The sequence below is a fragment of the Furipterus horrens genome, unplaced genomic scaffold (genome assembly GCF_987537825.1).
Source record: "Furipterus horrens unplaced genomic scaffold, mFurHor1.1.pri manual_scaffold_3, whole genome shotgun sequence".
Classification (NCBI taxonomy): Eukaryota; Metazoa; Chordata; class Mammalia; order Chiroptera; family Furipteridae; genus Furipterus; species Furipterus horrens.
In genome coordinates, this window is record NW_028327173.1 from 147,965,396 (window position 1) to 147,992,278 (window position 26,883).

Consider the following 26,883-nt stretch of genomic DNA (forward strand, 5'->3'; position numbering starts at 1 on the left):
CTGTCCAGAACAACAGCTGGCCTCCAAAGGGCCACAGGAGTTCAGTTTGAGTGGAGGGCGACTTCTCCACCTGGGACTAATTTTGTGTTCTTTAGTTTCCCACAGTCAGATCACCCGCCTCTACAGCCGGTTCACCAGCCTGGACAAAGGAGAGAATGGGACTCTCAGGTAGGCAGTTCCTTTCTTTATTTTGCCAGTGTCTGAATAGCTAGCTCCCTTTATTCCTAAGGGAGACATGATATGCATCTAGCATGCAGAGAGCAGGGACCATTTCTTCACTTGTCTTTGAGCATCATTGATCCAAAAGGGAATTCAATAAGCAGAACACTGGTATTACATTTATCACTAGGTGCCCCGCTTAGTTTGGGTGGCCATTGTTCTGCTCCTAAGAATGTACTTTTAAGAATTTCAGCTCTCTCTGCTTCAGTTTTCCCAGAGTCTTTCCCAAGAATATTAGCTTTTAGAAGGTTGACCCATTGTAATCTAAAATGGGATCAGGTTGTTTTGTCCTCTCTCCTATTTCCCAACATAACCCATAACCCTAGGGTACATCACTTTATATGTATTAATGTTGGATAAGATGTTCAATATTTTAAGCCAGAGCAGTAGTTCTCAACTGAGACCTATTTGGCCCCTCGGTGGCAAAATGTCTGGAGACATTTTTAATTGTCATGACTGAGGAATGCTACTCTTGTCTAGTGGGTAGATGCCAGGAGTGCTATTGGACATTCTATAGTGCGTAGGACATCCTCCCACAACAAGGAATTATTTTGCTCTAAATGTCAAAAGTGCTACTGGTCTAGGGTAAGTATATGATTTTAGAGTAATGTAATGCTATATCATTTCATATTCATAATTGTCTTATCAGAGTCAAATGAAAAAATACCTCCTTACCACCTCCTCCCAACCTAACTCTCAGTAATTTTCTTACTTTTGTTCCTCAGCTTTGATTGACTGATATACAGTGAAGCTGCTTGCCTTTCTGGTGGCTGACAGAAAGCAGTTTCATACATCTTTGGAAGGCTTCTAGTACATGTTTGGGATGTAGCATAAAGGAGGAGTGAATATAGTTGTTAAGCCTTTGTACGTATCCTCAGGCAGAAGAGCTAGAGAATGGTGGTATATCCACAGAGCTATGTCTTGTTTGAGGCAAAATCTGCCATAGCTAGAAGTTGGGATTGACCAAAGCCATGCTGCACAGTCATTAAAATCAACTACTATGGAATGCCTACCATGTGCAAAGAGCATACTAGGTGCTTCTTTTTTAGATTAAGGGAAAATATATATAACATAAAATTTATCATTTTAAAGTAGACAATCTGTGGCATTAAGTATATCCACAATGTTGTGTAACCATAACCACTATCTAGTTCTAGAACATTTTCATCACAGATGGAAACCCTTACCTATTAAGCAGTCTAGTTCCCATTCCTCTGGCAACCACTAATCTACTTTCTTTCTGGACATTTTATGTAAGTGGAATCGCTCCATATGTGGCCTCTTGTCACTAGCTTTTTCATTTAACATGATGTTTTCAAAGTTCTTCCATGTTATAAGTATCAGTACTTCATTCCTTTTTCTGGCTGAATAATATTCTGTTGTGTATATATACCATATTTTATTGATTCATTCATCAGTTGGTGGACATTTGGGTTGTGTACACCTTTAGGCTATTATGAATAGTGCTACTGTGAACATTTTTCTGTGGGCATATGTTTTAATTCTTTTGGACATATACCTAGGAATAGAATTTGAGTCTATGGTAATTTTATACTTAATTTACTGAGGAACCACCAAACTGTTTTCTAAAACAGTTGTACCATTTTACGTTCCCACCAGCAATGTATGAAGGTTCAAACTTCTCCATATCTCCGCCAATACTTATTATCTGTCTTTCGATCCTAACTATCCAAGTGAGTGTGAGTGGTATATTATTGTGGTTTTGACTTGTATTTCCCTAGTGACTAATCATGTTTAGCATTTTTTCATGTGCTGGTTGATCATTTATTTACCTTCTTTGGAGAAATGCCTATTCGTGTCTTTTGCCTATTGTTTAATTTGTTTGTCTTTTTGTTGTTGAGTTGTGGGAGTTCTTTTTATATTTTAGATATTAGACCCTTTTCAAATTTATGATTTGCAAATATTTTTTCCAATTCTGTGGATTGACTTTTCACTCTTTATAGTGTTCTTTGAAGCAAAAAAGTTTTAATTTTGATAAAGTCCAGTTTATCTCACTTTTCTTTTGGTGTGTGTGCTTTTTTTGTGTCATAGCTAAGAAACCATTGCCATAGCCAAAGTCATGAAAAATTACCCCATGCTGTTTTCTAAGAGTTTTGTAGTTTTACCTCTTCTATTTAAGCCTTTGATTCATTTTGAGTTATTTTATATGTTTTATATATACACACACAAAAATATATATGGATATACATATATAATACATATATGGCATGAGGTAAGACTCAAACTTTTTTTTTTTGCATGTGGGTATTCACCTGTCCCAGCACATTTGTTGAAGAGATTATGTTAATTTGTATTTGAAAGATAAACCAAACTAGAAATCTCTAAAGCTCCAATACTCAAAATCTTTAGCTCCAATATTTGAATAATTTACTTGAGTTTGGGATTACATCTTCCTCATAAATTCAGATTTAACCACTAAGTAAATATATAGATTAAATTAGTTCTGATCCTTTTCTTTATATAAAGTGAGTGATTTGTAAACGTATGTGTTTTAATCTCTTTCACTATTTGCTGGGAAACAATGGAAAAGCTTCTTAAAAGGAACTCTTTCTTTTTAGAAAGGGGTGAAAACTTTGCAGATGTCAGCTAATGTTACCTACTCCTTAAAATCTAGGTAAGAATTGCTCAACCGCTAAAACACCATTTCATAATGTGGAAAGCCAGTGAATTAACTCACTCATTCAATGGGTATTTATCGAGTACCACTGTTCTCAGTGCTGGTTTCTACAAATTCTTGGTGGGAAAAGAGGTGGCAGGAAGTGATGGGGTAATTCTTGATTTCATAGTTTCCTAGATCTAACTGATTTTTTTATACCTAGCTTTATAAAACACTAGGTCTTAAATCTATCCTTTGATCTCAATGATGATGTGGACTAAACTATGGGAGAAGCCCCAAGCCACCTTGAGAGCAAGAATAAATTACCTTATTGTATTACACAGTTAACAACTAAAATATATATGTGAATCATTTTGTTGGGCCCACAACTCTCAGTGAGTTCACACTGGCTGTGCCTCCTGACAATGGCCATCTTATTAGATTGTCTTCCCCTCTCCCCTAGTTCTGTCTTTTGTTCTACTCCCTCCAGCCTTAAAGATTACCTGGCGCACTCTAAATTTTTCTCTCAGTACAAAGCAATTTAGTGTCTCCAGTCTCTTCCTGCCAAACTTAGTTCAAGGCCTATCTTGACCTTTCCAAACTTATCAGGGTACTCAGCTGAATACAAATGACATCCAATATTTTGTTAACTGGAACAGACTCCACTTTCTTCAGAAGCTTATTGGAAGAAATAGTTTCTCTTCTATATTTTCTTTACTTCCCTCTTCCAAGATGTTCAACGTCTGGGGCCTAAAGCCAAATTCTGCAGAGTGAGAGGCTGTAGTGTACTGTCCAAGCATTCTGTATTTTTTTGTAGTGTCAATCCCAGTGGAAACATAAAGCAGAAACTATGCAAGACTTTGGTTAGAAATGGAACTTATGGAAGATGGAGACATAGGTAGACATGCTGAGTCTCACTCCACAACTAAGAAGAAATACAACCACCTCAAAACTGGAGACAACCAGAAGTTCCAGAAAATCGAACTGCATGGAAGTCCAACAAACAAAGATATAAAGAAGAAATACTCATCCACAGGTAGGAGGGGCAGAGCCGGGGCGGAGAGGACACAGTGGAGGCAGCAGCAGTGACTGCAGCTATAGCTGACTGTCGGGAAGCGCAGCCACACATTAAAAAAAAAGTAGGGAGGGATACCTGGGAGCACTCCCAGCACCAGACCAGAACAGACCACACAGCTCGTGGCTCCAGCACCGGGGAAAATAAAGCCTCATTGCTTCTGACTGTGAAAAACAGTGGGAGCTGGGGCGGAGGCAGAAACTGCCAGTCTCTTAGCAGAATATGCTTGTATAAAGGGCCCCCACAGTCCTAGAACGTCCACAGACCCATCCACTCTGGGAACGACAGCCAGGGAAACAGCTAGAGAGGTGCCAGTCCCATATGGGAAGTGGGAGAAATGCCTGGAAAAGGGGCAGGTGCTGAGCAGGTGGCATTGTTCTGTCTCAGACCCCTTTCCCACATACAGTGCCACAACGTGGTGAAACAGGTCACCCGGTACTGACAAATACCTAAGGCTCCACCCCTTACAATGTAACAGGAGCGACAGCTCTACCTAAGACACACAGAGGCAAACAAACACAGGAGCCTGTCAAGTTGAGGAGATAGAGAAATATGGCTCAAAAGATGGAACAGATCAAGGTTCCAGTGGGAAAACTAAGTGATGAGGAGATAGCCAACCTAACAGACAAGGAGATAACCAGCCTAACAAACACAAGAGTTCAAAACACTGGTGATTAAGATGCACACATCCTTGACAAATATGCTTGAGTACGGCAAACACAGAAGGGAAGAAGTGAAGGCTGTGCTAAATGAAATGAAGGAATATCCTTAAGAAATCAATGGTGAAAAAAAAAAAAAAAAAAAAAAAGAAATCAATGGTGAAGGAGAGAAAACGGGTTAAAATCAATGATTTGGAACATAATGAAGAAATAAACAGTCAATCAGTACAGAATGAAGAAACAAGAATTGAAAAAAAATGAGTGGCTTAGGAACCTCAGGGACACCTTTAAACATGCCAACATCCGAATCATAGGGGTGCCAGAAGGAGAAGAGAAAGAGCAAGAACTTGAAAACGTATGTGAAAAATAATGAAGGAAAACTTGCCTAATTTGGCAAAGGAAATAGACACACAAGTCCAGAAAGCACAGAGAGTCCCAAACGAGCTAGGCCCAAAGAGGACCACACCAAGACACATTATAATTAAAACACCAAAAGTTCAAGATAAAGAGAGAATCTTAAAAGCAGCAAGAGAAGAGAATCACCTATAAAGGGGTTCCTATAAGACTATCAGTTGATTTCTCAAAAGAAACTTTGCAGGCAAGAAGGGACTGGCAAGAAGTATTCAATGTGATGAAAAGCAAGGACCTACAACCAAGATTACACTATCCAGCAAAGCTATCATTTAGAATGGAAGAGCAAATAAAGTACTTCCCAGATGAGGTAAAGCTAAAGGAGTTCATCATCACCAAGCCATTATTATATGAAATGTTAAAGGGACTTATTTAAGAAAAAGAGGATCAAAACTATGAACATTAAAATGACAACAAACTCACAACTATCAACAACAGAATCTAAAACATAAAAACAAAAACAAACTAAGCAAACAACCACAATAAGAACAGAATCATAGGTATGGGAATCATAGGTATGGGAATCATTTGGAAGGTTATCAGCTGGGAGGGGGAAGGGGGAGAAATGGGGAAATGGTGCAAGGATTAAGAAGCATAATCGGTTGGTACAAAATAGACAGGGGAAAGATAACAATAATACAGGAAAGGGTGAAGCCAAAGAACTTATATGCACAACCCATGGACATGAACTAAGGGGGGTGAGATTGCTGGAGGGAAGAGGATACTGGGCAGAGGAGAGAAAAGGGAAAAGAAATTGAGACAACTATAACAGCATAATCAATAAAATATACTTAAAAAAGTGAGCTTGTGCAAAGTGCTTTCAGAGATTTGCCCCAAAGTGTGTTTTATAGAACACTAGTTCCTTAGTCTACCAATTAGGTGTTGCGTTGAAAAGAAGAAAGACAAAAGTTATCCACTAAACTTTGTGAAAGCTTAGTAAACATGGCTAAACTAGCTCCTTTATTATGGGATTTCCCGGCATCTTTAATAATGCTCAAGTGAATTGGGCCTCTTCAGGACGGGAGTATTTAAACAATATTTGCCTAATTGATTCATTATTTCTGTGTAGACTCCCTTTTACATGGACCATCTTTTCAGATTGGTATTTCATAGAATACTGTAACCTCACAAATCTTACTTTCTTTAGCTGCCCTTATATTGTGTGAAATATACCACTGCTGTTGAAATTGGTCTTTCTGAAAAGGCAGTGGGGTCCTATAAGGGATCCTGAAATGGTCCATTGTAGAGCAGATCAAGATGAGAGCCTGGTCAGCATCTGAATACAAAGATAGTTTCTTGTGTTTATATAGAGTGAGTCTATGCTGATTTAATCCATGGTCTTAGAAATCAAAATGATTATCCTTTGTGGAGGGGAACAGGTAGAGACAAAGGAAACATCTGAGTACTGATAATTTTCTTGATTTGGGTACCAGTTACAATTTTCACTAGGAAAATTCATTATGGTGAATGCTTCTGGCTTGTGCTCTTTTATATACATGTTATACTTCAGTAAAAGTTTACTCTTAAAATATCCTCTGCATTGAACAATTTTAATATAGGGTCTTTGTCAGATAATACTTTTCCTCAAATAAAACCTTGATGAAAAATATTCCTGGATATTAAATCCTATAGGTTAGGTTAGCTATACAGGACAGTACAGACCAGCTAAACTCTGCACTAAAGTTATTACTGGGTATTGCCAGTTGGCTGTGTTGTTACATGTCACTTAAGAATTACCTATAAATTCTAGACTGTCCTGAATGGTAGCCATTTTTCTGTTCCAATACTAAGTGTTTCTGAGGTTCATTTTCTTGTTTGACTTTATCCAGAAGACAGATGATTTCAACATTCTGGACAAGCACTTGCTGTGTACACAGTGGTAACAGTCATTCCAGAATGGAATTTCACAAGTGAGAACCATGATGCCAATCTAATTCTCATTCTTTTTGTAGATAGTCTTTTATTTCCTCTCTCAAAGCTTCAAATATCTCCCCTTGATGTTCTGAAATTCAAAAATGATATACCTTTTTGTCGGTTCTATTATTAATTGCTTAGCCTTAGGAGAACCTTCTCAATCTAAAAATATATCCTTTAACTGGGAGGTTTTCTTCTGTTATGTCCTGAGCATTTCTATCCCTCTATTAATTTTCCCAAAATATCTGGTGAGCCATGGTTGTCCATTCATATTTAAGAAAAGGCCTGGTTGGATTACTGTAGAAAACTGACATGGGTTGCTTTGTGGTTGGTTTCTCTACATGTCTTTGCCTTCTATACTCTGAGAAGCACCATTAAGTTGGTAGGCTTCACTTTAGGTTATGTGATCAGGGAGCAATCCCCTATCCCGAATAAAAGGACTGTGTTCCTGGGTGGCCAACCTCCCCCACTTGGCTGAAGTCCCACCCAGGTAGGTCTTTTAGTTTCTTTCCATAGCAGTGCTCTGTTTTTATACTAGGGACAGATGGTTTTATATTTTGGGGATGGGCACTTGTAACTGGGCAGCTGGTCCATTCTTTAAAGTTTCTTCAATTGAGTACCCTGAATTCTGCTTCCCTTATCAGGCAATTCTGAGAGTGGTGCCTTGCTGAGACTCTGCAAGCCAGCCTGGCTCTCTGCTCTGCTACAGCCATTTCATGGGCCCTCTGTTTTTACCTCTTAATACATTTGCATCTATTTTCTGACTTCCAGAATTTGTCAAAATCCCTTGTCTACTAATACACTCCTCCCACCCTGGTTGTTTATGTCCCAGATATATTCCCATGTATAACTTTTTGCTGACATTTCAGGGAGTTCTAGAAAATGAGGTGAACATGTATGTGTCCACCGTCCTCAACTGAAAGTCACATGCAGTCTTGCAGTAAGCCAGCCTGGTCCTTGAACACTTAAAACAACTAGCAAAGACTGGGTTCAGCACTTATTGACACTGTGTATTAAGAGAATTCTATTATCAGCCCTGGCTGTTGTGGCTTAGTGAATTGAGCACAGGCCTGCAAGCCAGGGGGTCGCTGGTTCAATTCCGGGTCAAGGCACATGCCTGGGTAGTAGGCCATGTCCTTGAATGGAGGTGTGCAAGAAGCAACAGACTGATGTTTCCTGTTCTTTCTTCCCCTCTCTCTAAAAATAAAATATTTTTCTAAAAAGAGAGAATTCTGTTATCAAAACAAAATTATTTTATCAGTTTAATTTAAAATAAGTGCTTTAAATAATAGAAACTATTGTCATTTCAATGTTACTATACACAATTATAGATAAATATATATTATATAAAAATATATAAAATATAAATATAATATAATTTATTATATATAATATATAATAAACCTTATATAATATATAATAAAATAAAATTTACTTGTCTCTGTTATACTAAATATGAGAAACTTTTCCTAATTGAATGTGTTCCCACGGGTATGTCCTGTTAACAAATTTTAATGTCTTCATTATGTATGCTATCTAAGCATCAATCCTGGGTCCTTGAAATATAAGCAGTTGACTGTGAGGCCAACTTTCTGAGTAAGAGAAGGGACATGCACAGTGAATATCAGTGCATTTCTGATTACTAAAGATCTCTCAAACTCTGGTTTTTCAGAACATCCCTGTGCCCATGAATGTCTGGAAAACCACTCTTCATTGGGAATTTCTTGGCCACAAAGACTTGCCTATTACCAGTAATAATGTTTTTTCTTTAAAAATTTTCGAGGAAGATTTTCCTAGGTATACTATGAGGTAGAATATAATATTAGTGTGCTCCTGTATGAGTACATGCAAATCTACATTTCAAGTACACTTCTGGGGTAGACGCCTTGGAGTATCTTTCTATTATTATTTTAGAGAGAGGGAAAGAGAGAGAAAGAGGAGAGAAACGTTGGTGTGGGAGAATATCAATGGATTGCTTCTCATACATGCCCTGACTAGGACAAACTCGCAACCTGGGCATGTGCCCCAATGAGAATGGAACCCGTGACCTTCCGCTTTGCAGGGTGATGCCCAACAAAATGAACTATGCTGGCCAGGGCTGGACTATTTTTTTATTAAGTTTGTATTGGCAGACTAATTTGAGAAGCTAAATTTAGAGTAATTGCCCAGGTGATTTTCATTCTACCATAGAACACTTAATAGTCAGAAACTGTATGTTGCTTAACAGTTTAAAAACTATCTTTTGATACTCTTTCATTTTGATACTTTCAACAGTATTCCTGTTGGTCTTATAGAACAGCATTGTATGTACAATCTAACTTCTAAGAGTAGAGATTAAAAGTGTCAAAGGACAGGGTTTAGGTCCTCGTTAACATTGGAAGTTCAAGACTAGATCCCTTATTGAGATGGAAGGGTTTCAGGCCAGGTTGTGCATTCATCACTTGATGCTAGACCTGGTATTTAAACTGTGCCTTTTCTTGGCTAAAATTACTTAAGTTTGTTAGACATTAAACTAAGGTATGTTGCCATGCAATTCAAGTCAGCCTTTATTTTCATTTAAAAGCTAATAGTTACTGTTTCTTAATCTCAAACAACAGGAGAACATTTTGGTGATAATGTGAACTTTGTATTATAGTACGAATTATGTAATAAGAGTTTAGTACATGTTTGTTGAATTTAATAGGACCTCAATAATTTCACTTATCTTTTATCATCTTAAGCAACCCACTTATCTTATGAATGACTTATGGTTCATTCATTGCTATAAAAATTATTATTCTATGTGATCAAGGAAGATTACAATCCAGAGTTATTGTTCCAAAGCTTAGTTCTCAGTCTCCTGTGTGAGTTTCTGCCTGTGTCACCACCAGATGTGGTGGAGCTGCGTTTACTGAGTTAAGCACTGTGTCAATGTTAAACCACAAGAGGAGCAAGAGGATTGATGTCTCCTGGTTAAACAGGAACATTAGCATTTAGTATGAAGAAGGTGGAGGAGTTTTCTCCTCTGTTATAAATATCTTGAAGGCAAGGATCAGATTTATTGGGTTTATATTCCTTTACATACTTGATACCTAGATTTACCAATTATTAATTAACATTTTGCCATATACTTCATTGTGTATTTCCTATAACAAGGACATGCTTATATCAAAATCAAGAAATTTAGCATTTTGATACAGTACTATTATATTTCATATTCTGTATGGTTCATATTTCATTTTTACCTGTTGACTCATTAATGTTTTCCTAGCAATTGATCTCCTACTCTAGGATCATTCATCAAGTTTAGTTGCACGTCTCTGTAGTCGCCTTTGATCTGAAATAATCCTCTGGCTTTTTTGTTTTGTTTTGCTGTACTCAAAAACGTTTGTATTTTTCTGAGTACAGCATACTTAACGTTGTAGACAGCTTTATATTGACACAGAATATAAAGTTTCTTTTTAATCCTCACCTGAGGACATGCTTATTGATTTTAGAGACAGAGGAAGGGAGGGAAAGAGCAAGAAACATTGATGTGAGAGAGAAACTTTTGATTGGTTGCCTCTTATATGTGCCCCGACTGGGGACCAAATCTGTCACCTTTGCATATGCTCCAACCAGGAATTGAACCCGTAACCTTTTGGTTTACGAGACCATACTCCAACCAACTGGGCCACACTGGCCAGGTCTCAATCAAGTTTGTTTGTTTGTTTGTTTGTTTTAAGTGTATTTTATTGATTATGCTGTTATAGTTGTCCCAATTTTTTTTTCCTTTGCTCCCCTCTGCCCAGTACCTCCTTCCCTCCACCAGTCCCACCCCCACTTAGTTCATGTACATGGGTTGTGCCTGTATGTTCTTTGACTTCACCCTTTCCTATATTATTAGCTTTCCCCTGTCTATTTTGTACCAACCAATTATGCTTCTTAATCCCTGCACCATTACCCCATTTGCTCCTGTGCCCACTCCCAGCTGATAGCCCTCCAAATTATCCCCATACCTATGATTCTGTTCCTATTCTGGTTGTTTGCTTAGTTTGTTTTTATTTTTTAGATTCTGTTGATAGTTGTGAGTTTATTGTCATTTTAATGTTCATAGTTTTGATCCCCTTTTTCTTAAATAAATCCCTTTAACATTTCATATAATAAGGGCTTGGTGATGATGAACTCTGGGAAGTACTTTATCTGCCCTTCCATTCTAAATGATAGCTTTGCTGGATAGAGTAATTTCGGTTGTAGGTCCTTGTTTTTCATCACTTTGAATACTTCTTGCCATTCCCTTCTTGCCTGCAAACTTTCTTCTGAGAAATCAGATGATAGATAGTCTTAGCTGAGTCATCTTTGTAGGTGACTCTTCTTTTCTCTTGCTGCTTTTAAGATTCTCTCTTTATCCTTAACCTTTGGCATTTTAATAATGATCTGTCTTGGTGTGGTCCTCTTTGAGCCTAGCTTGTTCGGGACTCTCTGTGCTTCCTGCACTTGTGTCTATTTTTTTGCCAAATTAGGGAAGTTTTCCTTCATTATTTTTTCACATAAGTTTTCAATTTCTTGCTCTTCCTCTTCTCCTTCTGGCACCCTATGGTTTGGATGTTGGCGTGTTTAAAGTTGTCCCAGAGGTTCCTAAGCCTCTCCTCATTTTTTTCAATTGTTTCCTCATTCTGTACTGGTTGACTTTTTTTCTTCCTTATGTTCCAAATCATTGATTTGAACCCCAGCCTCCTTCCTTTCACCATTGGTTTCATGTGTATTTTCCTTCGTTTCAGTTAGCCTGGCCTTCATTTCTTCCTTTATGTGTTTGTCATACTTAATCTTGTCTGTCAAGTCTGTGAGCATCATTATCACCACTGTTTTGAACTCTCCATTTGTTAGGTTGGCTGTCTTCTCATCTGTTAGGTTGGCTATCTCCTCGTCACTTAGTTCTCCCACTGGAACCTTGAACTGCTCCCTCTTTTGGGCCATACTTCTCTGTCTCCTCAACTTGACCACCTCCTGTCTTTGCCTGTGTCTTAGGTCGAGCTGTCGCTCCTGTTATGTTGTAAGGGGCAGTGCCTTATGTATTCATCAGTGCAGGGCAACCCGTTTCACCACATTGTAGCACTGTATGAGGGGGAGGAGTCTGAGAGGGAACAATGCCACTTGCTGAGCACTCGCCCCTTGTCCAGGCACTTCACCTGCTTCCTGTGTGGGACTGGTGCCCCTCTAGCTGTTGCTTGATGCTGGTTCCTTGAGTGGGTGGGTTGGCAGACATTCTAGTACAGTGGGGGCCCTCTAATAAGGGGACTATGCTGAGAGACTGACAGTTTCTTCCTCTGCCCCATCCCCCACTGTTTTTCACAGTCAGAAGCAAAGAGGCTTTATTTTCCCTTGCACTGGGACGGTGAGCTGTGCGGTCCAGTCTGGGGCGGGGAGCGCTCCCCAGGTGTCCCTCCCAACTTCTATAATGTGTGACTGTGCTTTCCACTGGCTGGCTACAGCCACTGCCTTACTGCCATTGCTGCTGCTGCTGCCATAACACCACATTCTTTCTGGGTCCTTTCAGCCCCGGCTCCACCCCTTCTACATGTCTGGATTAGTATTGCTTCTTTATATCTTTGTTTGTTGGATTTCTGTGCACCTTGATTTTCTGGTAGTTTGGTTGTTTTTAATTTTGACGTACATGCATTTCTTCCTGTTGTGGAGGGTGGCAAGCGTGTCTACCTATGCCTCAATATTGGCTGGAATCACTACAGTTTAATCAAGTTTTTTTTTTTTTAATACTTATTGAACATTTTTGGGAGAACACTTTTCTTTCAAAAAGTTTAACATGGGAAAGAAATGTGGCTTTTAGGAAAAAAGAATATGTGCTTTGACTTACAGACTTGGATTAAATCACAGTTCTTCTACTTAACTAGCTTTGTAGCATGAAGCAAGTTACTTTATCTCACTGACTCTCAATTTCCTCGGCTCTGAAAGGGCGTAGGTAAAACATTGGCATTAAGAAATGAGATAATGTATATAAACAGATTAGTACAGCACATAATGTGTACACAGTGAATGGTAACTAATATTCACTTCAGTGTAACTTCCAGGTTGTGAGAAGGTAACTCTTCTTGCCATGTTTGAAGGTTAAATATTTCTCTGACTCTAATCTGTAGAAGACAGTGGAGGAAAAAGTCGCACTCAGAGCAAGGAAGTCTGGAAATCGGTTAGTTGTCACATTTTATTCTTTCCTTGGACTTACACATGGCATGTCATAGTGCTGTAGGTCTTCCTAGCAAGGGTACAGAGGCTCCTCTGAATTTTTGCTGCCATAGTCAAGCTCTGCGGTGTTTGATACTTCCACCTGTTCTGTTTATTCTCCAGTCTTAATAATTAAGTACAAAATGGTAATGTTCAAGGAATCATTTACAGGGACAACTGAGTATTTGCTCGTCAGTGGTTTATTGACGTAACCTATGAGCTGATTCACTGGAATGGGACATAGTTAAATCTGGCTTCTTCCACTCCTAACTTGGTGCAAGAAACACTTGGCAGCTATTAAAGTGCTACTCTTTGCAGTTCTTTGCTATAATTTGCCACAGAAGTAAATTCCAGAAGGCAATAGTCTTGCTAGGTTGTATTGCATGACTGAAGGAGTTCATACTAAGGGCCAATGGTCTCTAACTCAAGATGATTTTCTTGGCAGCCGGGAAGATTTCCAGCGGATTCCAGAACTTGCCATTAACCCACTGGGAGACCGGATCATCAATGCCTTTTTTCCAGAGGGGTGAGTCCCTGTAGTTATTGGGCTTTCTTTCTGAGGCTAATCTGGAATAATGACATTAGTTGGGTCATCTCAGACCATGATCCTCCTGATTATATTGGACATCCCTAACTTGGTCATATCTACAATGTCTTTTCTTCTACTCTCCACCCATTTTAAACTTCAAATAGGTATATGAGCACATCTTCGAAGTTCTGTTTTTAATACCTGTTTATCTTTGATGTAAAACTAAACTCTTTAAAAACTTTATTTTTCCCTGACCAGTGTGTCAGTGGGTTGGTTGGGCATTGTCCTGCAAACAGAAAGGTCGCAGGTTTGACTCCCAGTCATGGCACATGCCTGGGTTGCAGGCCAGGTCCCGAGTTAGGGTCATGCAGGAGGCAACTGATCAACGTTCCTCTCACCCATTGACATTTCTCTCCCTCTCTCTCTCTCCCTCCCTTACCCACTCTAAAAGTAAATAAATGAAATATATATTTTAAAAACTTTATTTGGAAATCATTTCAAATTTACAGAAGAGTTGTAAAAATTGAAAATAGTACAAAAGGACACCTGTATATCTTTTATCCAGGTGCATCCATTAACGTGTTGCCTCATTTGCTTGTGCTTTCTGTCTCTCAGACTGAGCCAATAAAAATGTAATCAAGACACATACATAATTATAATTTTATTGTAGCCACATTTAAAAAGTAAAACTAAACAAGTTAAATTAACTTTAGTAATATATATTTTATTTAGCCCAGTATATTCAAAGTATCATTTAAATATTGTTACCAATATTTTTAAATTAATACAGTATTCCCTCACTTATCACGGGTATTACGTTCCAGACCCCCCAGCAAAGTAGGGACCTTAAATTTATTCTACACTCTTAAACCTACGTAACTTTAACAACATACATATACAGTACCACAAAACCCCGCGATATAGCGAAAAATCCATGATAAATAATTAAATATAATATTTTTTTAAATCCCGCGATACAGTGAGGCCGCGATAAGTGAACCGCAATATAGCACGGGACTACTGTATATTGTAACTATTTTTTCAAATAAGTCTTTCATCCAGTGTGCTGTAATAATAATATAAAATATTAGGTACAGTAGTCCCTCGCTATATCGCGGCCTCACTGTATCGCAGGATTTTTAAAAATATATTTAATTATTTATTGCGGAATTTTCGCTATATTGTGGGATTTTGCAGTGCTGTATATGTATGTTCTTAAAGTGATGTTGGTTTAAGAATGTAGAATAAATTTAAGGTTCCTACTTCGCGGGGGAGGTCTGGAATGTAACACCCGCGATAAGTGAGGGAATACTGTATTTTATTTTTTTCCAGCTTTATTGAGATATGATTGACATATAAAATTGTGTAAGTTTAAGGTATACAACATAGCAATTTTATAGCTGTATATAGTACAAAATGATTACCACAAAAACGTTAGTTATTGAAGTTATCCATCATGTCACATCATTAACTGTTTTGTGTATTGTGAGAACTTATATGATCTACTCTCTTAACTTTCAAAAATATAGCACAGTATTGGTAACTATAGTCACCATGGTATATATTACATCCCCAGAACTTATCTCTTAACTGGAAGTTTTACCCTTTGACTATTTGTACCCATTTCTCCCATTATCTATTTTATTCTAATATTCATACTCCAATTTTATCAGTTCTTCCAATCTTCTTTATAGCACTTTCCCCCACTTCAGTACAGGATCCAGTAGTGTCAGTTCTCATTTGTCTTTAGCGTCCTTTAATCTTGAACATTTGCACAGCCTTTTGTTTTCTTTAATGACATTGACTAAGGATACAGTCGTCTGCACCACATACAGACTTTCTCAAATAGAATTGGGTTTGTCTAACATAAAACTAGGCTTTTGATATGCTTCACTACTTAATGCAGTGCCTTCAAAGTACTGAATAAATATTTATTGATTTGATTAGGTACCTTTTCATGAATAATGTTAATCATATAATCTCTTCCTAGTTCCTTGTGGCTTGTCTGTATGAACCAAAGGGCTCTAAGAAGTTATATGGTTGCCAGTTCTTAATAATGAGACTAAATATCAGTGAGGACACTATCAGATAAAATACCTGGAAAGAAAATTTTCTCTGAATTTGAAAGCAAAGGAATATCCAAGTTGAGAAGTTGGTTACTCAGTAAATCTGAATGACAGTCAGAGGAGGAATACTATCAGCCAGTTTATATGAAGACAGACCTGCCCCTTTGAGATTCATGTTGACCGTAGGTAATATCCTACCCTTCCTCATTTTCATCTATTTCTCTCCCTGAACTGTCATTTGTTTCAGGTGTGGTTTTTCCACTTCCCCTTTTAGCACCTGCAGAGCATTGAATCTTCTCCAGAGATAGCTTTCACAGCTATGCTTTGTATTCAGATCTTTTGCAATGAAAAGTAAACCCAGTAGAGTCATTTTGCCATCTTTTTTTCAGCGTTCCATAGTCACACTTGATTATTTGAAGAAGCAGCTTGTGGAAAGTTGTTTTATAAGGCTCAACCACTTTTGTTGTGAAGCTAGTATCACCTGCCATCCTGCCCATGGATCTGCTGCTAAATAGGCAGGTGTGCATGAGGAAGCTGAGGACAACCCTTGGTTACACTGCTAAGCTCTTAGCAAACTGCACCTCTGCTTCTTGCTCTGTCTAAACAGTTATAGATATTTGGCTTCCAGAATTTTTGTTTTTTTCTGTAATCTTCTGCAGGTGGATTTTTTTTTGTAAAGAATGAGATTTGAAAGTAGAACATTGGTATTTAGGTATCTTTCACTCAGAGACATTATGGCAGTAAAATATGTACTCATTAATCTGTTCTGACATATAACTCAAATCTTATTTCACATTACTTGATTGTTCAGATCTTACATTTTTACAAGATACCATTCCATTAGTAGTATAGCTACCTTGAAGAACTGAAGGTCATTCTTTTGAGTACAATGGGCTCATGAGCTGTGAATTCTATGTCTGTCTGGCACTTGAGGGACCTAACATACTGCATCTGTTCAATGGGACACACAAAGAGTGGGATTTATTCAATGATGGTTTTCCACTGTATTTTACTAAACCCTTTAATCATCATTTAATGGTTTTCTGGTGATTTTAAAATATATGTATTTATTTATTTTTAGAGTGAGGGGAAAGAGAAGGAGAGAAACATTTTTCAGTTGCCTCTGGCATGCTCCTAACTGGCGGCCTGGCCTGCAGCCCACACATATACCCCAACAGGGAATCACGACAGTGACCTTTTGGGGGACTGTGTGGAAAAAGTGAAGGGATAAAGAAGTACAAAATGGCAGTTACAAAGTAGTCAGGGGATGTAAAGTACAGCATAGGGAACATAGTCAATAATATTGTAATAACTACAGCGTTGGGGAAAAGTAGGTTTACAGTTGTGAGTACATGAAAACACAGAATTTATTCTATTATTATTTATTAATTATTGTATTATTTTCCATATGAACAACTGTAAACCTACTTTTGCCCCACCCTATATGTGTGGTGCCAGATGGGTACTGAAAATATTGAGGGGAACACTTTGTAGAGTATATGATTATCTAACCAGTATGCTGTACACTTCAAACTAATACAAAATAATATTGACTGTAAACTAATTAAAAGGTTAAATTTAAAAATAAATAAGTAAAAAGCAAGATACAAAATCACATATGTAATATATTCAGAATTATCCAAACAGCATAGAAAAATTACTGGAAGAAAATATTAATGATGGTTGTAATTGATTGTTAAAACTAGGAATGGTTTTTTCTTTCTACTTTTTTCTCCAAATTTCCAAAAATATACTTATTGCTTTTATAACTAAATAAACTTTATTTTATTATTATTATTTTTTAAAGATTTTATTTATTTTTAGAGCAAGGGGACGGAGGGAGAAAAAGAGGGGAAAAAACATCAATGTGTGAGAGAAATATCAATCAGTTGCCTCTCGCATGCCCCCAACTGGGGACCTGGCCAGCAATCCAGGCATGTGCCATAACTGTGGATTGAACCAGCGACCTTTTGGTTTGCAGGCTGGTGCTCAATCCACTGAGCCACACCAGCCAGGGCTAAACTTTATTTTAAAAGCAGCTTTTCTATAGTGTGCTTTAATCTTAAAATATCACTAGGTATATGTGACTAGGATCTAGGCGATGTTTGGGAGTCATTGGGTTGAAATGACCACTTCGCTGCTTGCTGCAGAGTCTAAAGCAGTGAGTTTAAATTCTGGCTTGCCTGATAGCATAGCCCTGGAGCTACTCAAAATCCTCTTTGGGAAAAGAGGGAAAAGTTAATTCAGTAGGTGACTCTGACCCCAGTTAATCACTTATAAAGTGGGAATAATACTACCTATCTCAAAGGGTTTGGGTGAGACTTCAATGAAGATATTTTTATGAGCACTAAACTATTGTACTATGCTTATAGAAAGAGACTTCATTAAAAGGACTTTCAGGCCACTTTAGCTAAAACTATTGCCAATATATTGAATTCATAAGAAGTAATCACCCTGATGGACACCGTGTTGTTTGTTATATTTTCCAATCAGAGAGGACCAGGTAAACTTCCGTGGATTCATGAGAACTTTGGCTCATTTCCGACCCATTGAAGATAATGAAAAAAGTAAAGATGTGAATGGACCAGAACCACTCAACAGCCGAAGCAACAAATTGCACTGTAAGGAGCTAAAGCCTTCTGGTTTAAAATATTTGCTTTTCATTTCTTACAGATTATTTACTCATTCATTTAGTCAACAAACATTTATAAGGTCATAGTGTTTAAAAGCTCAGACCCTGATGCTAAACTGGTTGGGTTTGAGTCCAGCTCTGCCACTTTTTGACCATGTGACTTTGGGCAAGAAGACCTACTGTGTGCCAGGTGCTGTGGTAAGTGTTAGGGGTAACAACAGTGAAAAGACCCAGACCTACCTGTGAGGAATAATGACAGTCCTCAGACCATCTTAGAATCTGTTAGATATTGGATGTGACTTAAGTGGGGGTGGACAGCTGGGTTAGTGCAACATTTAATTTTTGTCCCCATGCCTTTTGCCTCCTTTCCTTGGATGTTTATTAGCTTTCCCTCTGCCCTTGTTGGTTCATATGTGATATTGCCCAATTGCTTACAACACCTCTCTAAGAAATTACAATTTAATTTCTCTTTTCATTTAACACAAATCAAAATTGGAATTGAAATTGTATTGAATTGACTGAATCCAGGCTTCTCTTCAAGGGTGCACAATGGTATACAGAGAGGTCTTTGAAAAGGCTTTTTGATATTGAAACAAATACAGATAAATTATACATTTGGAAAATGGTATATAAGACTTAAAATAAACTTTTGATTTGTAGTCTTTGGGCTATATTCCCAGTCTCCTGGTCTATAGGAGTATGAGTTCACTCCTTAGTTTAGGAAAAGAATTTAAGAAGCACTGAAATGAGTATTGTTATATAAGATGGGGAAGATTTTCGAACCAAAATAATAAAACACTGCTCTTCTTTACTATAAGATCATGCACCTTAACAAAGAGCAGAACACTTACATAAACAAAATTGGATATAGAAGAAAATAGAACTCTAATGAATTGTACTCAGATTTACTGCATACTGTGTTAGTGAATTCCAGTTGCTTCTTCAAGACTAAATACTGTTTGAGACAAAGCCTTATGTCTTGCATTGTTTTAATACGTTTGCCTGATTCTGACATTGGTGTAGTAGAAATTTTCGTATTCATTGTTGTCAGATGAAGAATTGATCGATAATTAAAAAAATAAGCTGTAGCATAGGATCATAGAAAAGGATACATAGTTTAACATTTTATTTTGCCTAATATAGTTAAAAACACATTTATTGGCCAATCTTTTGATATAGGACCAAGGGGTTTTTTGTTTTTAGTATAAGTCTGCTGATGGGAGTTGTGTGACTTTTTCTGTAGAGCACATCTATAATGTATGTATAGTCTAAGGTTTCTAGTTGCAGTTTAAGTAGAAAGAGAGCTTAAAGATACTCATGAAGCATCTGAGAATAGGATCCTTTTAGGTGTTTACATTTTTTCCCCTTAATCTTTTATAGTTGTTCTGCCATATTTACTTTAGCAAGTTTTTTTTCTATGACTCAATAATTTTAAGTCTTTTAGAAGTAGCCTAATTTTCTTAGAAGCAATAACTTTTCACATATGTTTTGGTTTTTATTAAATTAATAGTTTCATTGAAAGTACAAATAGTACAAACAGTTTTAGAACTGGGGACATACCCCGACTCTTGGTAATGAACTCTTGGAACAGGTGGAGTGGACACTCATGTAGCCTGTTTGCTATAAGTATACAGTAGTCCCTCTCTATATCACAGTTCACTTATCGCAGCCTCACTGTATCATGGGATTTTTAAAAATATTATATTTAGTTATTTATCGCAGATTTTTCACTATATTGCAGGATTTTGTGGTACTGTATACATATGTTGTTAAAGTTACGTAGGTTTAAGGGTGTAGAATATGTTTAAGAACATAAGTAGTGTTTATAAAAGTGTGGAAAAGGTTAATAAGGGAGTGGGAAAGGTTAATAAGGGACTGGGAACTGTTCATAAGTGTGTGGGAAGGGTTTATAAAGCCTTAAAATATATATAAATACAAAATAAATGTAAGGTTTCTACTTCGTGGATTTTCACTTATCGCGAGGGTTCTGAAATGTAATACCTGTGATAAGTGAGGGAATACTGTACACTGTGCCACCACATCAGTTAGAACAATTTGTAGAGGGGCGGGAGAGCACGCATGAGTCCAGTGAGTTAGTTAAGGAGCATTGCAGCATTACTCATGGTAGCCAAGACATGGAAGCAGCCTGTCCTTTGATGAATGATTGGATAAAGATGTGGTCGTGTATGCAATGGAATACTATTCAGCCATAAGAAAGGATGAAATACTGCCATTCATGACAACATGCATGGATCTTGAGAGTATCAAGCTAAGCTAAATAAGTCAGATGGAAAGAGCAAGAAACATATGATTTCAGTCATGTGAAATATAAAACAGAGCAATAAGCAAACAAATAAAACAAAACTCGTAAATACAGGCAACAGTATGGTGGTTCCCAGAGGAGGAGGGGGTGGAGGAAGAATGATGAGGGTAAAGAGGGTCAAATAATTGGTGACAGAAGAGACTAGACTTTGGGTGGTGAGCACGCAATGCAATATGTAGGTGATGTATTATAGAATGGTACACATGAGACATATAATGTTACTAACCAATGTCACCCCAATAAATTTAGTTTAAAAAAAAGAATTAGCGATTCAGACTTATGTAACTACTTTGGCAAAAAAGGATACAAGTGTTTATTCTAGTTGCCCAATTAATAAATTCAGAAATTTTAAAAATTCAGAAATAGATATCTATGGGTTATATAGCAAACAGGTTTCTATCCTGAAATCATCCTAAAGATAGCTTAGTAGATAACACATTTTATGGTTGCTTCCGAAAGATGGCAGCCTATACCCAAGTGTGTGTGTGTTTAGTCAGGGAATATATTAAACACATTTAGGAATGCTTTTGATCCTCATCTCCTTTCCCTTAGACTCTAAACCGCCTAAGCATATAAATTCTCAGGTTTGGTAGATAGTTACTCAATTAACCAAATTAAGAACAGGCAAACATCAGAAAATCTCTCCCAGTTACTTCCCACTCAAGAATTCTAATAGGTACCTTATGAAGAGTAAATTAGATTTTTTAAAAATTTTTACTTTCTCTCAAAAGATGCACTCCTTTTTCAGGAAGGGTGTGAAATTTAAACTTGTAGATATTCATCCATGTTCTCATGCCTTTGTACCTACTATGAGCTCTGCCTGCAATGCCACTTCTTGTCAGACTTGTTCAAATGTTTCTTGAACCAGAAAGGCATATTTGCTCCACCTTTTGTCACCTTGAATTTCAGATGTGTGATGGCACTTTGGATGTATTAAAGTGAATAGTGCATGTTGCTCTCCTCTACTAGATCGTGAGTTCCTAAGGACAAGATCTAAATCTGTGTATTATAAAAATAACTATACAGCAGTGGGTTTTGGCCTTTTAGTATTCACAACACTGTACTGAAAACCAAAATCTTAGTGACATACTTGAAGTGATTCAAAGCCTCAAAATGACACTAAATTCAATTATGATTATAAGGCAGTCACTTCCTTAGTGTGACTGCCTATAAAATCATTCATTGTCATATTACTCGCATGGTAGCCCTTCAGCAACAAGACTGAATGATTTTTCTTTTTTAAAGAAATTATTTCTGAGGTTTTATTTTTTAAGATTTTATTTATTTACATTTAGAGAGAGGTGAAGGGAGGAAGAAAGAGAGGGAGAGAAACATTGATGTGTGAGAGAAACACCAATCGTTACCTCTTGTACACCCAGAACTGGGAACCTGGCCCACAACTCAGGCATGTTCCCTGACCAGGAATCGAACCAGTGAACTTTCACTTTGTGGGATGATGCCCAACCAGCTGAGCCACGCTGGCCAAGACTGACTTTTTTCTTTTTTCTGATTTGTTCCACAAGGGTCCCCTATTTAATCAAATCTAAGATGCCATCAATTATGAGATGTATCTCAGTTTCTTAAATATTACAAAGTCTTTAAAAGCTCTACAAATGCCCTGGCTGGTGTGGCTCAGTGGATTGAGTGCCAGCCTGTGAACCAAAGGGTGGCCAGTTCCATTCCCAATCAGGGCACGTGTCAGGGTTGCAGGCCAGGTCCCCAGTTGGGGGCATGTGAGAGGCAACTAATTGCTGTATCTCTTGCACATTGTTATTTTTCCCCATCTCTTTCTCCCTCCCTTCCCTTCTCTAAAAATAAATAAAATCTTAAAAAAAAAAAAAAAACCTACAAGTAATAGCAATTACTCTGGGTAAAACTTTTAATTTGCTTTGTTTTCTATCTAGTGTCCTTTACATTTTAGTTCCTTGAGAAAGGGCTAAACACTACTGGATTTCCTCTAACTTCTTGTTTTTCCCTACCAGTTGCTTTTCGACTATATGATTTGGATAAAGATGACAAGATCTCCCGCGATGAACTGTTACAGGTATGTGGGAGAGCTCCCGTGCACATGAATAACTTGTGTTTGGGCCCTACTTGCTTATTCTTATGGGCAGGAATTGTTCTTTACTTTTAGGACACATTTCTTTAACACCTGCTGTGTGCAGAGTTCTATCCTAGATATAAGGCAGAGCAAATGACTGGGGAAATTTGAAATGGCTCATTGAGTTCTCAGAGACAGATGTCTCCACTATTTTAGGTGCTGACTGGTGCAACTAAAATACATGAGATGATTTAGACTAAAATGTTTTGTTATTGTCCAGTCAGTTTATTAGCAGCCAGGTAATTCTGATGACAGGTAATTATCGCTGTTTCGTCTGTCCTTGGGCTTGACATAAGAGTCAAGGAACTGCTGCTGGGCTGATTGCTCATTCCCTGTCCTATACTAGCAGTGATTGGCATCTCATCCTATTAGGCATTGCCCTTCTATTCTTCCTCTCCTCCCTCTCCAAAATGCAAGTTTAGGAGGGGAGAAAATTCTCCTCTTTTCTATTTTAAATATTTGTAAATCTGGAGGACCCTAGCGGACTAATACTTTCAGGACTTTCTATGGGGAAATTTCTCTATTTCAAGATACACCTAGAAAGTAAAGTGGTTTTTATTCACCCTGAAGTAAATCTGAACTCATTCAGTGTTGAGTATCTTGAGAAATCTTTAAGTTGGAGATAACTCAGATCAGATTAAGGACCAACTCAGGGTATCCCTACATTTTTATGTCTAGGCAAAAACTGAACCCGGTCTACATGTCGATGTTAACGTGCTTTGCTTTTGAGTTGGATATCTTTCATCAGTGAGAAGAATTTATTTTAAATTGCTATATGTGAGTTCTGAAGAGAAAAGGTAGAGGCAGTCACCATCTATGTGCATGTTTCATCCTCTGGCCCAGATCTGGCTGCCAGAAAGATTTTTTTTTTTTTTTCTTTTTTGAGTGGAATGTTGATTTATTTTCTATTATTAGGATTTTAAAAGCCTGAGGCAGGGAGTGGGGCCAGAGTGCGAGTCAGTGCCTCTAGAATGTTCCTCAGGCCTGAAATGACTTTAGGACAAATGTGCTCATGGTCTGTTGAGGTGTCAGAGAACAAGGTTTATCCTGGCAAGAATAGTAAGAACAGTTAACCAGAATGAGGAGAGAACAAAATCTACCTTTCTAGACACTGCCATTTCTAAAAACATTTGGTGACAGGCAGTTCTTAACTATTCAGTGGATGTTAAAAAGTTTGTGGTCAGTTTATCCTAAGGAAAGGATGAGTGGCCATTTTCCCTGATACGATTTTTGTAAAAGTCTTGGTTTTACTTTTGGGGGGATGGATATATTGATTGTGGTGATCGTTTTACAAGTGTGTACATAGGTCGAAACTTATCATAGTGTACATTTTAAATATGTACAGTTTATTTTACATCAATTATACTGCAATAAATGTAGTTGCTATAATCATTTTATGAAGCTGGCATAACTTTGATATGGAAGCCTTGTAAACACTGTACAAGAGAAGATGATTACAGCACATTCTCTTTCATTCACATAGATGTAAAAATCCTAAACAAAATGTTAACACATTGAATCCAGCAATATATAAAGAGGATACAATATTATAGCCAAGATGGGTTTATACCAGGAGTTCAAAGTTGGTTTAAAATGAGAAAATTAGTCAATGTATTTTGCCACATTAATAGATTAAAAAAGAAATACTGAATAGTCTTTTCCATAGAAAAAAGGGCATTTAGTAAAGGTCATCATTCATTTATGATTTTTTAAAAGAAGTCTTAGAAAAACAGAGATAGAAGAGAGCTTTCCTTAACTGGAAAAAGGTATATACAAAAAAACCTCAACAGACATTAAAAATAGTAATTAAAGTCCCATTTGCTAATAAACTTCTGACTGGAACCATAAGTGATACCGCGGAGAGGTGGAAAGTACACCAGTTGGGCATAGAACCCTGAGTAAACAGCTCAGAGCCCTGATTGCTAGGACCTGTATCAAGCCACTTCCGGACGCTCATGTCCTCATTAATGGACTGGATGAGTGATTGTGAAGACACTGTCTTTCCTATCTTCACTCCCGATACACACATACCACACATGCACAATTCAGTTTTATATAATTCTAAAAATAAAACACTTTTTCAACAAGGAAGACATATGGAGGGCCTGTAGGCATATGAAAGGATGCGCGACATCACTAGCCATCAGAAAGATGCAAATTAAAACCACAGTGAGATATCACCTCACACAGGTCAGAATGGCCATCATTAATAAATCAACAAACAACAAGTGCTGGCAGGGATGTGGAGAAAAGGGAACCCTAGTGCACTGTTGGTGGGAATGCAGACTGTTGCAGCTACTGTGGAAAACAGTATAGAATTTCCTCCAAAAAATAAAAATGGAACTGCCTTTTGATACCAGTGATTCCACTGCTGGGATTATACCCAAAGAATCCTGAAACACCAATTCAAAAGAACCTATGCACCCCTATGTTCATAGCAGTGCTATTTACAATAGCCATGTGCTGGAAACAGCCTGAGTGCCCATCAGTAAATGAGTGGATCAAAAAACTGTGGTACATTTACACAATGGAGTTCTATGTAGCAGAAAGAAAGAAGGAACTCCTACCTTTTGCAACAACATGGATGGAACTGGAGAGTATTATGCTAGCGAAATAAGCCAGGCGGTGAACGACAAATACCATACGACCTCACCTATAAGAGGAACCTAATGAACAAGACAAACAAATGAGCAAAATAGAACCAGAGGCACAGAAACAGGGAGCAGACTGACAGAGACCAGGTTGGGGGGGTGGGGCGTGGAGAATCGGGGAAAGAAAGGGAAGTATCTAGTCAAGGAACTAGTAAAAATGACTCATGGACAACAGGGTGGGGATTGACTGTGGGAGAGGGAAGGGGTGGGGAGGATAGGGGAGAGCAAGGCGGGGAAAATGGGACAACTGTAACAGAACAACAATAAAAAAAAGAAATTAAAAATAAAACACTTTATATAGAATAATTAGGCTGAGATCTGATCTGTTAAAGAGGTTTGAGGATAGTTGGCCACACACAATCAGGAAAGACGGCAAATGGCTTGGCTATTTTTTATTTTTGCTAGCATTGCCTCTTTTAATTAATCCTTCAATTTGTGTACATTTGTGCCTCAAATGTGTAACTTCCAATTTTCAAGAATTGATTTGTGAAAAAAATAATCAGTGTTGACTCATATCAGTATTTCAGCTCTTTTCTTTTTAGAAAAAATGTAATTTCCTTTTTAAAAATCAACCCTGGCTGCTGTGGCTTAGTGGATTGAGCGTCGGCCTGCGAGCCAAGTGTTACTGGTTCGATTCCCAGTAAGGGCACATGACTGGGTTGCACGAGTGAGAGGCAACCACACAGTGATGTTTCTCTCCCTCTCTTTCTCCTTTCCCCTCTCTCTACAAATAAATAAATAAACAAATAAATAAATTTTAAAAATAAAACAATTAAAAAATCATATCATAAGATTGGAGAAGGATGTAAAGGAGTGGGGGAAGGAAGGCTTGGGAACAGTTGGGCTAGAAGGCATTTCTTTCCTGTGGAAAGTGCTCTTACCCCTGAAGACAGAGGTGGCTGACTACAGTGATGTGAAGCATGACAAAAGCACCCTTTCCCCCATTTCATATTGTCTTAGAGTCATATGATTAGAGTTGTTTATTTTGCTTAAGGTAGCAATTTTCAAAGTGTATTTATACCCTAAAGATATTAGCAGAATTGGTAGGGGTTGGATTTATTATTTTTGAGACAAATTTGGTGACAGTGTAAATTCTCTTTACTGCAGTTCTCATAGCCCTTTAAATCTTACTTCAGATGTGTGATATCACTTGGAATGTTATTTTTCTATAAAGGGTAATTTGGTATTTAACCCTTCAAGGATGTTTATATTTCTTGGCCATACTTTAGGGATAGTGGGTCAATGCACCTCCTCAAAGAGGATTGCATTTGAGTGGGATTCCAGACAGCCCTACCAAACTTACTCCGTGCCAAACTTACTAAACCAATAAGAAACTAGTTTGCACTGTGGCTGAGCTGAAACACTGAAGATGTCATGCCAGAGCAGACCAGCACAGAGCAAAACAGACCAGTACAGAGCAAAGCAAAGCAGATAGATCATAGAGGAACAGAGCAGAACTGTCTAGCTGACGAGGGGCCTGGCCCCAGGGCT

General features: G+C 37.8%; 1 protein-coding gene across 1 annotated transcript in view; it reads left to right on the forward strand.

The window, feature by feature from the left end:
* CHP1 (calcineurin like EF-hand protein 1) overlaps positions 1-26,883 on the forward strand; it is a 36,682-nt gene that overhangs the window by 8,879 nt on the left and 920 nt on the right. The window contains exons 2-5 of the mRNA XM_090270438.1: positions 96-168; positions 13,536-13,616; positions 18,179-18,306; positions 22,623-22,684. Of these exons, the coding sequence (XP_090126564.1) occupies positions 96-168; positions 13,536-13,616; positions 18,179-18,306; positions 22,623-22,684 (344 nt within the window). The remainder of the gene's footprint in view (positions 1-95; positions 169-13,535; positions 13,617-18,178; positions 18,307-22,622; positions 22,685-26,883) is intronic.